Genomic DNA, 14,840 nt, shown 5'->3' with positions numbered 1-14,840 from the left:
TGGTGCTCCATTTAAGAAAAAATAAATAAATACATTTGACTTCATAATCGTGGACAGGTCCATTTACTAAACAGCACCCGGCCAACATCTATATAACATCCAGTAATATTTCATAACTCACCCACCTCTGGGCGTTTTGCGCACGCGTGATCATCACATATAACTGTTCCTAAAGCGAACGTGAGTTATGTAAGTTCAAATTCAGTGAGACATCACGGTTTTGGAGAGAGAGAACCTTTCATAAGTTTTCCGCGCAAGCTCCTCCCAGATTCCTGCTGATGCACCTCATGACATTATTTATTGACGCTTCACTTATGGAGAGACCTGGGGAACCTTTAACAGTTAAAACACCTGACATTCGCCAGCCAGCTGTTCCTAGCCAGCCATCTCTGGAGAACCCGACGATGGAAAACCTCAACCGACAGAAGGAAACCGTATTCAGCCTGGTGCAGGTGACGGGGACGTGGAAACGCAAAGCTGGGCAAAATGTGAAGCAAGGAATAAAAGGGCGCGTGTCAGCTGCCAAAATGTGCGTATAAATCAAAAAGTATTGCGAACATTTATAGAAAACTTTATTTTATTTCTAAAAATATGTTGTCGTGTGTTTTATATGGAAACAAGGAAGTGTGTTTATGGAAACAATGGAAGGAACTGGTTTTATTAAAGTCAGGCTGAATCTACATGCATTAGGGTCAGAATTAAGGTCACATCGATTTCAAATAACTCATACTGTCCTGAGAGACTGGACACATCTGTAATCAGTTTTGTGACCCACTTAGAAACATAAAATATATGGATTTGCAGGTCTTAAGGATGTTTTTTATCTGATGTATAATGTATTAAAATGTAATGTATTAAAAATATTTATATATTTAGAACAAATACATTTAATTTGGATGGATTAACAATATTTGAACAAAAATGTTTATGTGCAGAAATGTATGACAACTTCTGTATCATTTTGCTATTAGTAAATGGACATACTAATAGAGCTATGATTTTTGTTCATTCATACATAGGCTATTTCTTTTGTCTTCAAACTAAGTCTCCAGTAAGACAGGAGGAGTCATATATGAGCTCACTTTACTTATCCAATACAATCATCCGCTTCTGCAAAGCAGGTTGTATCAGTATTACAGCAAAGTGCTGTAGTAGTTTGTGTTGCTATGCATCCATGGGGCCTTTTACACCTAAATATTAGAAAAAGATATAAGAAATTATTAGAAAGTATAAAATATTTAGCTAAATTAAATTAGCTTACAGTAGTAAATACTTTAGATTTTTATTAGTTTGAAAACAGAAATATTGCAGTCAGGTAGCACCACTTATATTTGTGATATAAAATCGTGTTTGCCTGACAAAGGTCTTCGGACCAAAACGTTGCTTTTTTTTAAAATTTTGAATAAAGGGAATAACAGTGTGCAGATATTTTTTCTACTTTTTAATATATAATCTGACATATTTTTTTTTAATCAAAAACAAGCTACAAAATGAGTCATGAGCTTTATATGTTGCAGTTACGAAAGCACCTCCTCTAGTGGCACCACCTGGACAGTGGTCACCCCCATCACCTTCACATATACAGTTACTCAGACCAAAAACCTTCTTGACCCCAGCAATGACACTCTGCTTTTGGGCCACATCAGAGACACTCAGCAGCTTGAGGCCGTACGGTCCAGCACCAAGCCCTTAAAACGCTTCATAGTCATGGATGAGGTAGTATACAATCTCTATGGTTCCCAGGTCACTGACTACCTCGAGGCCAGACACGTCCTGTACCAGATCCTGCCCCTGCCCACGACGGAGGAGAACAAGTCCATGGAAATGGTTCTGAAGATCCTGGAGGAAGTCCACCAGTTTGGCATCGATCGGCGCACTGAGCCCATCATCGCCATCGGAGGTGGGGTCTGCCTGGATATCGTGGGTCTCGCAGCGTCCCTCTACAGAAGGCGCACTCCGTACATTCGCGTTCCCACCACTCTTTTGTCATACATCGATGCTAGCGTCGGAGCAAAGACGGGCGTGAATTTCGCAAATTGCAAGAATAAGCTAGGCACCTACATCGCACCTGTTGCTGCCTTCTTGGACAGGTCGTTTATACAGACAGTTCCTCGCAGACACATATCTAATGGTCTTGCAGAAATGTTGAAGGTACAATTCTTTCCTTTTTTGCAATATTTATAATTATAAGTTTTATCATTACACCACTCTGCATCATATTTGCAGAATGAAATCCAATACTAGTTTCTTGCTCATTTTTAGATGCTGATTCCAAAAATACTGCCTATTTTTCTCTAGCACATCACACTTTCTCACAAAATAGGATGTGCATTACAAAGTGTTTTTGCTTTCGACAACCATTTGTAAGGTGAAGAAGTCATGTATTATCCCTTAATCACTAAAAAAAACTGCCACTAAGACATAATTCTTATCTTATCTCTGAACTAGGTTTGAACTACAGTATTTGTTCAAATCTCAGTCAATTTTCACATGTATGAATAATTCTAAAGACAATTTTTATGTCTAATCCTGATTTCAAGGTTAGAATTATGGCCAGTGATGGAGGAAAAAGTAAACAAGGCCTCAGATTTTTTTCTGCTACATCTGTGGGTGTTTTACTAAATCCAAAAAAAAATAAAAAATTACAAACATTTTTTTTTGTAAAAAAGCTTATTTATTTTAAAAATTGTGTTTATGTTCTGATATTAAATGGAGTATTAGAATATATATTGATGATATTTTTTAACTCAGCATCATCAAATTATGTAATATTAAGCCTTTTTTGCAAATCAGCAGAATTTTTTTTCAAGATGCAGGCCTGTGTTTTTATTATTATTTGTCTTTTTTTATTTATGTTTATGTTTATATTTGTGTTTTATTGTTCTAGATGGCTCTCATGAAGCACAGAGGGCTGTTTGAACTTCTGGAAACGCAGGGACAGTTTCTTTTAGACTCCAAGTTCCAGTCTGGTTTGGTTCTAGAAGACGACCGCATTGACCCTGCTTCTGTTTCTACACGTGTCGCCATAGAAACCATGTTAGAAGAGTTGGCCCCAAACCTGTGGGAGGATGATCTTGACAGACTGGTCGACTTCGGTCACCTGATCAGCCCAGAACTAGAGATGGTATCTTTACTTCATCAGCTGCACATTCTACTATTTCCAAAGGGTTGGGTGGGGTTAAAAATGACAGTCTTTGATTGATCTGCTTCACCTCAAGGCTTTTAAAATATTTTCTTGTTTGAGATACATTATTTTAGGAATGTTGACTGTCTGAAAACTGCTCTCAGAATCGGATGCGTCTCTCCAAGTTAAAATGCCTTTGTACAGTATACAGTACATGCAAAATGCAGCAATAACCGCATGTGAAATACTTAATTATCTTTTTTTTTTCATTCATAGAAAGTCCTACCAGCTTTACTCCACGGTGAGGCAGTAAATATCGATATGGCCTACATGGTGTATGTGGCGTGTGAGATGGGATTGCTCACAGAGCAGGAGAAGTTCAGGATCGTCTGTTGCATGCTGGGACTGGAGCTGCCGGTGTGGCATCAAGACTGCACCTTTGCTTTAGTTCAGAAATCTCTGTGTGACAGACTACAGCATTCCGGAGGGCTCGTGAGAATGCCTTTACCAACAGGCCTCGGAAGAGCAGGTAATATATTTCAATCTTAAGGTTAAAATGCTTTAAAGGCTAGTCTAGGTTTGATAAAGAGTGGTAAATGTAAAACATTAAATACAACCAATTATATAATTGTGCATGGTTAGGGTAAACTGGCTTATCAACTTTTAAAAGGGAGCCAGGCCATGTTTTTTGTTGTTGACATCAAACATGTACTGACATTTAACTCATATTTGGCACAATTTTCTAAATCCCATTGTTAGATTCCAGCATGGTCAGGTTGTTGGACATCCCTTCATACTCGAAAACCTTAAGGACTGAGAAAATATTACCCAGACTGCTGTAGAGGCTGAAGCAAGGATTTTTATAAAAAGAAAAATTGTATTTTAACATGTTATCTGCACAAACAAATGTTGAGTTTTTATTAATTATATAGTTATAATTATCAATAATTATTTTGTAAATTATACACACACACGCATTATAATGCAGGTATAAGCAAATCTTACAAGTACGAAATTCATGACTTGAGGTTATTAAAAATAAAAGATTTTAAAGCACCCAAAAATGATTTTTAACATTGCGTGGTGTTAGTCACATGATTTTGAAAAAGTAAAAATTCTTTCCACATTCTTCACTCAGAAATCTTCAACGACACTGATGAAGGCACTCTGTTCCGGGCATACGAGAAGTGGTGCGATGAACTGAGCACCGGATCACTTCAATGAGACCTCAGCCAATGTTTACGTAAAGGGGAGCTTCTTAGCTTTAACAATTTATACACATGTATTATTCTATGACAGCTTTTGTTTCCTTTTTATTTTGTACATATTATGGGCATTTAAGTGTTTTACATTTAAAACAATTGCTTCTCATTACTATGATTGCCATTTTTGTAAATGGTCATGAATAGAAGAAGGCTGACTTGATATGTGAAGATTTTTCTTTAGTTGTGTTTAAGGGTTTCTTTCCCATCATTTCATATTTGATAAAGGTTCATTTCGGTTAATAATGACATCATTTATTAAAATGTAAAAACGTCTGCCTGATGTGTTGGATGGAGTGCATGCAAGTTTATAATAAACAATTTACTTATTAACAAAGTCTCTGTTATGATGAGAAAGATGAATTATGTTTCACATCATCATGAACCATCACACACACCACATATATGTGTGGAATACATGACACCATTGGTCTGGTGAATGTTCTCTAACCCTAAGTCTTAAAAAACACAAGAATAATGCATATTAATAAAATAATACTACTAGATTTGAATCAGATAATCTAATATGAATTTTTACTCCTGTCTTCTTCAATGATTTGCTGCATAAATAAAACTTTTTTTAATCATTTTTGAGACCTTATTGACAAAATTGCAGTAGACATCTGATAACACGTATAACATGAGGTAGAAGAGACAAGAATATAGAACAGACTTGTAAGAGAATTGTACTTTAGCTGTTCAGTAGCAAGTCATTCATCATTATATAGATAACCTACATGTATATCATTGTGATAAAAATTTGTTTTTATCAATCACGATTTTTGGTACTCTCAGGTAATATATCTTTATACAAAGAAACATCTAATCATCTAACTTTGGTTCATCAAAGTTTGTTTACAATGCTAACAGCCATTTTCATGTTCATCCATACTGCTGCTGCCGCTGCTGCTGGATGGGATGGGGGAGCCGGAGGACAGCAGGGGGTCACTGCTGTCCACTGGAGACAGGGTGTTGTCCATGAGCATGTCCTCCAGCTTGGTGGAGGCCTTGTTGGGGCTGTCGTAGACTCCCGGTTCCTCTTCTTCCGTGGGGCTGTCGTTGTAGCTGATGGTGCCGTTGTTGAGGTCCAGAGTGGTGGGACGGGACAAGTCAGGACTGGGGAGGTGTGGGTATAAATCAGACGTGCAGTCCCCTATATCAGGCTCTTGTTTGATGGCTCGAGCCACCAGTTCAGTTGAATAGAGGCTGGGAGAGGCTACAACGGCGAGTCCATGAGCACGGGCTTGCATCTCAAGCTCCTGGACACAACCAGAAATGACAAATACACACACTTTAGCATAACATGGAGTAGTGCATTACTAAGAAATGTATGTGTGCGTGAAAAGTTTTGTGTATGTAAACAGTAGGGGTATTGTGAACCAAATGCCATGTCTCAAAATGAGGGAAATTCCCCATAATCAATTACTCCAGTGTAACTCTTGAATTTCATGCAGCTGAAGCACTGAGCATAATTTATATGCTTTCAAAGCAATGTTACGCTTGGTGTTCAGCCATCTAATTAAAAAAGCGTTTTGTCAAAGAGCATGTCGAAACATATTTCTCCAAGAAAAGCTGATCATGTGACTAGTTGCCAAGAAATTTTAACCAATCACAGTGTGTATTTTGAGCTATTGTTTATTATTTGGTTCACCTGAATACGAAGCAGGAGATGTCTGTTGGCATGTTCTAGTCTCTTTTGTCTGTTTTCCAGCTCTTTTGCTTTTTGCTGCTCTTTCTGCAGTTTCCTAATATAATCCACTGAAGCTTTCAGGATGGTGCCTTTATTCCATCTCATGTCTCTGTAAAAACGAGATACAGATCTGTGTAACCACTAAATTTATAGTGATATAAAAATGGCTGGATATATAAATACAGTATATATGTAATTGTAAACCAATGTTTATATTTTTGAGACTTACGGATCATTTGACTTGGGAATTAACGTCCCCAGCTCCTTAATTCTGTCATTTATATTAAAACGCCGCCTTCTTTCAACTGCATGGATGGAAAAGCCAATAAAGTTTAGACATTATTATTATTATTAATATTATATTCTCTTATATTATACTTAACGTTTAAAATACCCAACATGTTCATGCTCATAGACTCACTGAGGTTGTGGTTGTCTTTCTTTTGTCTCTCTTTGGCCAAGGCTCTGACCTCTGCTTCTGAAACGCATAATTATATAACTGAAAAAAACTTTCTTCATAATTACTTAACTTCACTGTATAAAAAGCAAAGCTATACAACATTACAAAAACACAGAGTTCAAATTTTCATCCCTAGTGTGCCAGTAATGTATCACTGTATTAGAAAACTTGTGAATGTATGTAATTGTAATTTCAAATGCAAAACTTGTTGACACACTTTAGGTAATCAAATAAGATGTTCTGGATATGAATGAACAGTCTCACAAATCTCTTTTTTCATGCTTAGAGCCTTCAGAGGCTGAGGAAATGGAAACATACCTACTGGAAAGCCTTCAGGCCTTTGATAAGTGTCAAAGTTGCCATATGATCCAGGCTTGTCCATTATGTGCATCATGCCAGGTGCTGGGGTAACTATGTAATACAATATATCTTTCATTGATATTGTGCATTCGGAACTGCACACAATATGGATACGTTTACTAGTCCTAAGAATGGTGGGTTTTGGCATGGTAACCAAAAGTTTTCTTAAACATTAATTATAGGTAACAATGTAATTTTACCGGATAATTCCCTTTTGACGGCCGGTAGGTTAGATGGGCAGGAGTTGTTAATGGCAACCCCAGCTGGAGGAAGAGCATGATTGTTGTACATGTCCAACAGGTTTGCAGAAACTGGAATCTGGTAAATGATAACTATTCAGTGCATGTGCTGACTGTTCAGGTGCTTATAAGAATCTTGAACATAAACGTGCATGAGACACTACAATCCTGATCATATATTAGTCCTTTTACCGTATTAGTCATTTGAAGCCCTGCATCCATGAATCCTAGAATGTCATCGTTGTAGCTTGACTCCAAACTTATGATGTCTTCAATTACATCGTCCATCTGTAACAATTCCAATATTATGTAAAACCAGCATAATGTGTTTACATCACCTTCGTTAGTAATGAAGTCATGACCTGGCTAAAAAAAAAAAATTGCTTAACCAATAAGATGACTGACTGTTAGAACAATGAAATATGATCATATGCCACATTCATGAATAATTTCTAAGAACTTCTGTGCTTTTTTTCCCAGAAACCCTTGCAGCACTGATGTACTTTAGATCAAAGGCTCTACTATGCTGTCATCAATTGCTCACAGACAAAGGCAGGAACTCTCAGAAGAAATAATAAGAAACTTTTTAGTTGTGCAACTTACATAACTTGCTTATTTGATGTTTGATGTCATATTTTTAAGAAAATAAAAACTTTTATTCATCTAATGGCAGTACGGATGTTTATAATGTTATGAAAGATTTATATTTCCATTCTAATTCTAAATGATGTGTTTTTAAACTTTATTCATTATAGTATCCTGAAAAACTAATCACCTAATCAGCATATTAGAATATTTTCTGAATGATCATTTGAAGACTGGAGTAATGATGCTGGATATTCAGCTTTTCCATCACAGGAATAAATTAATTTATATATATATATATTGAAATATAGTGTATATCAAAATATTTTAATAAGAAAAATATCCAAAGCTTCATGCTTTCATACGGAGAGGGATTCTTGTTTTGCCTTACCCTTTTCCTTATTTGTCCATGGGCATTGTTCACATACATTTTAGGAAAACTAAGCTGCGCTGGAATCTTGTCACTGCATTCACCATATTTTGACACTTTAATTTGGTAAAATGTTATTTGACAATCTGATTGACATAACTGGCAATGCAAGCTTTTGCTTCTACCTCTTTCTCACAGTTGAGGGTGAGAAGGGCCATAGGGCTATTAGGAGCGCTGGCTCCTGGTCCAGGGGGCATGCCGTGCTCCGTGGAATGGCTGGGGCCGGGCCCGGTGCTGCCCTGTGGGCTTAGCTTGGCTCCCAGTGCACTGGACAGGTAATGCTTCACCTGCTGCCTCTGGGTCTGCTGTATGTGGTACTTGGAGGGGCTCTCCAGGTGGGTCTGCACCTGAGTCACAAACAGAGAGGTGATGCCAATGTGTTCAGCAAGACATTTAGACACGTGCTACTGTATGTGTTCTATAGCGATTCATTTCTATTATGCTTCCTATTTTTTGTAGAAAAGAAGCTCACATTTGGACTAAATGCACTGCATATATAAATACTTTTATAACTGCTCTGTGTACAAATATTGCAAGCATGCTTAAAAGGAAAAAACGTGCAGGCTTGGCTATGAGTCTGAGAAAGGAAATTTAAGGAAACACGATAGAAGAAACAGTCAATAACAAATTCAATCAATCCTACAATGTTTAAACATAATATGAACTATGTCTGTTCTAGATCAAGTTTCATCTCACCTGGTAGTGACTGTACTCAAGCATCTCCAACATGTTAAACAAGTTTATTTGTTAGCTTAAAAAATATTCCCTTTGTGGATTCAGTTTATGATGTGCAAAAATTGACCAGTCGTCTCGGCCAGTTGAAGATATCAATGCCAAAGAAAAGACTGAAAATGTATTTAAGGGGCTGGGAGGGGATTGCTGTTCTCATATTGTTTTTTTTACCAAAACGATGAATTTATGCCTTTATAGATTTAATTTGACGTCACCAGTCCATTTCCACAAAAGGCCCATTGAAATGATGGGTTACTAGTGTCTAAACTGAAACTGGCTTACGGCTAACTAACGTTTCATCTTTAGTTCCACTCATCCTGCATAAAACATTGTTTGTTCTCAGCATCCGGCATACAATCACTGCCACTGTTAGTCTAAAAACAAGACTAACAGTACTTTAATATGGAGTTATCTCTGAAATGTTGAAGGGGGAAAGAAAGGAAAGAGAACTTTGTTGCCTGATGGGCCTTTGGTTTTAAAGGTTGAAATATTGTGCACACGTATGTAAGTGCGCACAAACAATCTTACAGACGTACAATTCATATCCGGTTGAACCCATTGGTTTAGGACCGACAAAGGCATTTAGAGGCAGCATCTTCTGTTTTCTGTATATAAAGAGCTGTTGGGTATACAATGTTATGAAAACAATAATCCTCAAGCAACCACTTCTCAAAATGTCTAAGTAGCTCATTTTAGATTCAAACATCTGCACAAAAATACAAAAAAAAAAAAGCTTAGAAAAATATTAATGCTTACAACCATAAAACTTATGTGAATAAATCTTTGAAATGTTGTTTCAGAAGTTATTTATCATTTACATATCATTAAATATCATTTACTCTATATGGCAAGTTAATCCACACCAACTTCAAAAACTTTAGGTTAGAGAATACTTTTTCACCTCAGTATTATAAAAAAAGCTAATCATATTGATCTTAATTATACTTAAAAAAAAAAACATTTACTTTCATAAAAAAAAGCTTTATTTTCATTTGATTTATTTAATTTGTCCAGACATTTTCTGAACAACAACAACACAATAGCAGCCCTGGACCTTTGGGTTGCTTTCACAACCCTCTTCCCCCCCCCTTCTAAATGTTTTCATAGTCCTTTGGATGTCTTAAAAAGCTAAATAGTTTTTTAGAAGTCAAACAGAGGGGTGATTCAGACCTCACATTAATGGCATCATTAGTCACGTGCAGATCAAACACATGAGATCTCTGGACTAGAACTATATATTATTAATGCACTAAACCAGCATGTGTGTTTGGTGATGGTCAGATTGCACTGATTATACTGATACTAAAACTACTCAATGAACCTAGTTTAGTGGAGAAACAATCTCGGCTATGTAAATTTTAGTGTCCATTCTAATTATGAATCAATACCACACGCTATTTAACTTAAGGCATGCTTTCAAAAACAGAATAGCATAGGAATTAACAAGCTGCATGATTTATTATTAATGCATTACATTGTAATGTATTGCTATTATGCACATAATGGCACCACGAGACACATATACACTGAAAATTGTAAATTCCCTTCTGGTTAACTATTTATTTGTCACCACAATGTAAAGATTGTTGTTTAGAGTCCCTGCAGCAAAATAAATAATTATTGGATTTTTATGGATAGATTAAAACAGACAATATTTACATGTGGCAATAGTCATTGCTTTCAAAATTACATGACTTTTCTTTTTTTTTTTTTTGCACCAAATGAATGCAGGGAAACAATATTATGTTCTACCGGTCCTTTGCATAATGTGTGTGTTTATGCATGTGTTCCAATGTAGCCAGACATCATAAAATGAGTCACGTGTGGATTCTGTAGACAGCTTTAGTCAGGGCATATAAGAATGCTGCTCTTTTTCTTATAATATAAGGGGAAGGCTTTTCTTTACTCTCACTTGTACTATCCTTCTTCGCCTTAAAAAGGGTTCAATAAACCGTTCCTGCTGAAGAGAAGCAGTATTGTCTAAATGCCTACAGCTACTGCGTTTCTGAAGATTCATAAATTCATAAACAGTTTTATCATCTTCCCATAGGAGAATGGCTGAGGGAGGTAATAGTCAATAGTCAACCGTGTCCTTAAGGAGTTGGTGACATTTTATCGGTGACTCTAAGACTCAAGACTCAAAGTGCCGGGTATGTTGGGTGCTGTTCAATAAAAGACATGCAGTAACACTAAACTTAAAGCAATAATGAAATACACAAACATAAATTTAATTATTCATATTTTAAATAGTTTTTAATTATTTATTTTTTAATCTAACCTAAAATATGTTGTTACTAAATTTAATCCTACATTGTATTGGAGCTTCAAAAATAATAATAATAATAATAATGATAATTCACTTCAAGCACCGACTAAATGCTTCCATTAGGAATTGTTTTTTTTTTTTAGCACCAGGGCTACAGTCTCATACTGCCAATACTGTGTCTTTACAAATGCTCACTCATAATGCCATGCCCCTTAAAAGCCATACTAAAACAGGCTGCTTCTGATCCCCTTACCACCTAAATCAGAAGAAGGTCTGATAAAGTCAAGCTTGATCATGACTAAAAATACCTGTGGCTTTGCTAAGTAGCCTTTTGGACAGGAGGTATTGAATGTGCAAATTCTTTGAATTATTAAAGTAAAATTTGACATTTGAAAAAGTTGTTATATTATTGGTTATTTGAGAATTATATTATGGTTTATATTTCACAAACATCACTGAACTCACTTATATAAACTGTATACATATATAAACTGTAATTGCATGCAAGAAATGCAATGCAACTCTAAAGGGCTTTGTTGTAAGTCTTGATTCCAATCATTTCTATTGAAGATCTATTGAAACATCTAAAATGAGATGAATCAACTCCTTTAAGCATTTTACTGCAAAAGGATATGACATCCTTCTAGAACAGCAAACTAGCAAAAGGTTATCAAACATAGAAGACGTACATAGTTTTGGGCATCAGTGGTGTCTTGATATTTAGACAGAAACAAACAAACAAACAAAAAAAAATACTGAGCTTAAAGGAATAGTTCACTCCAAAATGAAAATTTTGTCATAATTTTCTCACCCTCATGTCGTTCCAAACCTGTATGAGTTTCTTTCTTATGTTGAACATAAAAGAAAATGTTCTGAAGAATGCTGGTAATCAAACAGCTGATGATCCCCATTGACTTTTCTCTCCCAACTATGTAAGTCAGTGGGGACCAAGAACTGTTTGGCTCTTCAAACCCCTTCAAAATATCTTCTTTTGTTTTCAACATTAGATAGAAACTTATACAGTTTTGGAACGACGTGAGGGTGAGTGAATGATGACAAAATTTTCATTTTGGGGTGAACTATTCTTTTAAGATCTGTACTAGTATATGTACATATGAACATGTACCTCCAGCAACTATTCAGCTGGTATACAAGAAGTAAAGGAGATCATGTCAGTCATGTGATTTGCTAGAATGTTTTTTGATTCATCATCTTTTATGAATGAATGAATTAAAAAATGAAATATAAAAACACTGACGCAACATTGCTGCCCATAGCAGAAAAAAATTAAGTAAATTATAATCACTGAAACTATATCAATTACATACCTACATTAAAGGAATAGTTATTTTTAACTGGAGAAAGCGATATTCTTGATGGATTTGTTCATACAAACATGCAGCTTTTCACTTTACAAAAAGGTAATCAATAGACTGGAGTGGTGTGGATTAGGATCCATTTGTAAGCAAGTAAAACTAAATTTCTCCAAATCTGTTCTAATGAATAAACAAACTCATCTACATCTTGGATGGCCTGAGGAAGAATATATTTTCTTCTTAAGAAAAAAAAAAAAAAAACACCATCCACTCCACACTAAACTTTCCTGACAATAACTTATCTGAAGCCATATGTTCATAGCATATTTGAACTTTTATGTCAACCTAAAGGCCATAAAAGATCAGTTAAGGGGTCAAAGTTCAGACAACTTATGTAGTGGTGAAAGAGGTGAGAATATAGAATGATCTGAACCACACTCAAAATGTGCATGGCCAGCATTCCGCACATTTAAGACAACAGACACGTTGTATGAGAGAGCATTTGAGGAAAAGAAAATGTGTGCATTTACGAATGTGTGCAAGATTGTACGAAGCATGTGCATATACATCAAAGAAAACATGAGTGTGTCAAACTAAAATAGAAAGCATAAGAACACTTCACAAGACATTTACATTATAAAACAACAGATATACTATTAAAATAAGAGACAAAAGGTACTGTATTTAGACACTTTCTGGTTGGACAAAATGTTCATAGATAAGACATGAACTACACCTGACTTTTGGTTAGTTTGGATAGAAGGGATGCCAAAAATATTCACAATGTTTATGGTCGCAGATGCTTGGTTTTATATTTTGTTATCTAATGCAATGACATTCAAACATTATTAAGCATGGCTTATTGGTCCAAATACTTTTGGAGCCACTGAAAGCATGAAAAAATTAATTTGCAAGTGTAGTTTGTTATAAATAAACACACAAAGTATTTATTGTGTATTGTGTGTGTATGCATGTGTGTGTGTGCATTAGGTTTAAATGCAAGCCTGAGGGGTTTGAATTAGCATTTGCCCTTAGTGAAGAGAAATTCACATTACGCATAACGGGCCATGATGAAGACACGCAGCTCAATAGGAGGGGTCTGAGACAAAAGAGCAGCTTTTCTCCAGCCATATTCGTGCAATGTGCTTTTGGGCTTGTGGCAAGAGGCATTAACAAGAAAGTACCACAGTCGGACCAGAATGGGCAACACTGGACCATTGACGAGGGATTACAAAACTTGCACTTGCTTAAATGACAGACAATACTGCTTATGTGTGCAGCTGGGATACTGTCCCAAGTCAAGTCTGATATAAATTCAATAAAACTCCAAGATGCACGCGTTATGACAGTTGGTGGGCCAGGGCAAAACTGAATACACAGTGTACCATAATGTGGGCGTTGAGAGCACAAATATTTGTCACAGTGTCAGAGGTCGGAGAGGCCACACAGGCCAAAAACAGAATGAATGATGACTTTATAGTCAGACTTATATAGAAATAAGAGGCAATTAGTCACTCTTATGAAAGTGAATAATACACTGCTCACAAGTCTAAGATTATCCAGCAGATCTGCAGAAAGCCTTATAGCGAATAATGAGGACAATGTAAGTTAGGAGACTCTTCAAAGTGAGCGAGATATATATGTTAGATCTTTTTTTATCTACAATAGATAAAATTTATAAAAACAATAATTTAAATAATTTACAAAGTATAAATTAGAGAGAGAAAAATTCTGTATGGCAACTCTGCGACAAGTTATCAAAAAAATATTTTCTACATCTTTCCATAGAATTTAGCTGTGTGCAGTTCCTTAAAACATGTGACAATTGTGTAGACTAAAACATGCATACAATTAAATTATTGCAAACTTCCAAATAAACAAATAACTGAAATTGCATATCTGATGCCAGTATAAAAAATACCAATTTAGGAAATGCATTACTGAACTGCCATTTGGCATAATAACAAATATTTCTTGATTTGATGTAAATAGATGATGTTGTTTCAAAATTCAACATTATCTAACAATTTATCAAAATTGTATTGTGTTATTAAAAAACATACTAAAATATTCTAAAAACATAATATTATTGGCTTCTTTATAGCAAATATACAATTTATTGTAGATTTTGTTTTTATAAATAGCTAGCAATTTAAATGTTTCCATGTACAGTATACTGTAGCATAGAGTAAAGTTAGCTTATAATAAATTCTCTAAAGTTCAGCATGCCAGTAAAATGTTATTTCAGTATATGTTCTTGCCGTATTCATTAAATCTTCAGTGAATTTTACAAAGGCACTGTATATTAACACAATATGCTCCACAATGCAGTTCAAACCAAAAAATTAAAACAATAGTTTCTGAATGGTACACATT

The 14,840-nt window shown here is 35.5% G+C and overlaps 2 protein-coding genes across 2 annotated transcripts; one reads left to right on the top strand and one right to left on the bottom strand.

Annotated features, from left to right (window-relative positions):
* Nucleotides 1–193: 193 nt before the first annotated feature.
* Nucleotides 194–4,717, top strand: LOC306879624 (2-epi-5-epi-valiolone synthase-like). Its single transcript, XM_079432721.1, has 5 exons — nt 194–529; nt 1,518–2,151; nt 2,888–3,124; nt 3,401–3,653; nt 4,263–4,717. The coding sequence occupies exons 1-5, from the start codon at nt 279–281 to the stop codon at nt 4,346–4,348; spliced, it is 1,461 nt and encodes a 486-aa protein (XP_079288847.1). The 5' UTR covers nt 194–278; the 3' UTR covers nt 4,349–4,717.
* Nucleotides 4,718–4,951: 234 nt separating this feature from the next.
* On the bottom strand, nt 4,952–8,494 carry LOC306879294 (microphthalmia-associated transcription factor-like). The gene is made up of 8 exons (XM_079432118.1): nt 8,276–8,494; nt 7,328–7,423; nt 7,097–7,214; nt 6,855–6,947; nt 6,498–6,554; nt 6,306–6,381; nt 6,038–6,185; nt 4,952–5,645 (listed from the first exon to the last, which is right to left on the bottom strand). Exons 1-8 carry the CDS (start codon nt 8,345–8,347, stop codon nt 5,250–5,252), a joined length of 1,056 nt encoding a protein of 351 aa, XP_079288244.1. The 5' UTR covers nt 8,348–8,494; the 3' UTR covers nt 4,952–5,249.
* Between the last annotated feature and the right edge of the window lie 6,346 nt (nt 8,495–14,840).

This window comes from Barbus barbus (assembly GCF_936440315.1).
Source record: "Barbus barbus genome assembly, chromosome: 13".
In the NCBI taxonomy this organism is placed as follows: Eukaryota; Metazoa; Chordata; class Actinopteri; order Cypriniformes; family Cyprinidae; genus Barbus; species Barbus barbus.
Note: the sequence above shows the minus strand (reverse complement) of the source record. Positions and strands in the feature narration are given on the sequence as shown.

What these genes read in the sequence shown, in the direction of transcription:
- LOC306879624 (XM_079432721.1), top strand. Translation starts at nt 279, where the DNA reads ATGCACCTCATGACATTATTTATTGACGCTTCACTTATGGAGAGACCT. An exon ending in GTCTTGCAGAAATGTTGAAG is followed by an intron (nt 2,152 to 2,887) that starts GTACAATTCTTT and finishes TTATTGTTCTAG; the next exon opens with ATGGCTCTCATGAAGCACAG. An exon ending in AACAGGCCTCGGAAGAGCAG is followed by an intron (nt 3,654 to 4,262) that starts GTAATATATTTC and finishes TTCTTCACTCAG; the next exon opens with AAATCTTCAACGACACTGAT.
- LOC306879294 (XM_079432118.1), bottom strand. Translation starts at nt 8,347, where the DNA reads ATGCCCCCTGGACCAGGAGCCAGCGCTCCTAATAGCCCTATGGCCCTT. An exon ending in CGTCAAAAGGGAATTATCCG is followed by an intron (nt 6,948 to 7,096) that starts GTAAAATTACAT and finishes TGTATTACATAG; the next exon opens with TTACCCCAGCACCTGGCATG. An exon ending in GCCTGAAGGCTTTCCAGTAG is followed by an intron (nt 6,555 to 6,854) that starts GTATGTTTCCAT and finishes TATGCGTTTCAG; the next exon opens with AAGCAGAGGTCAGAGCCTTG.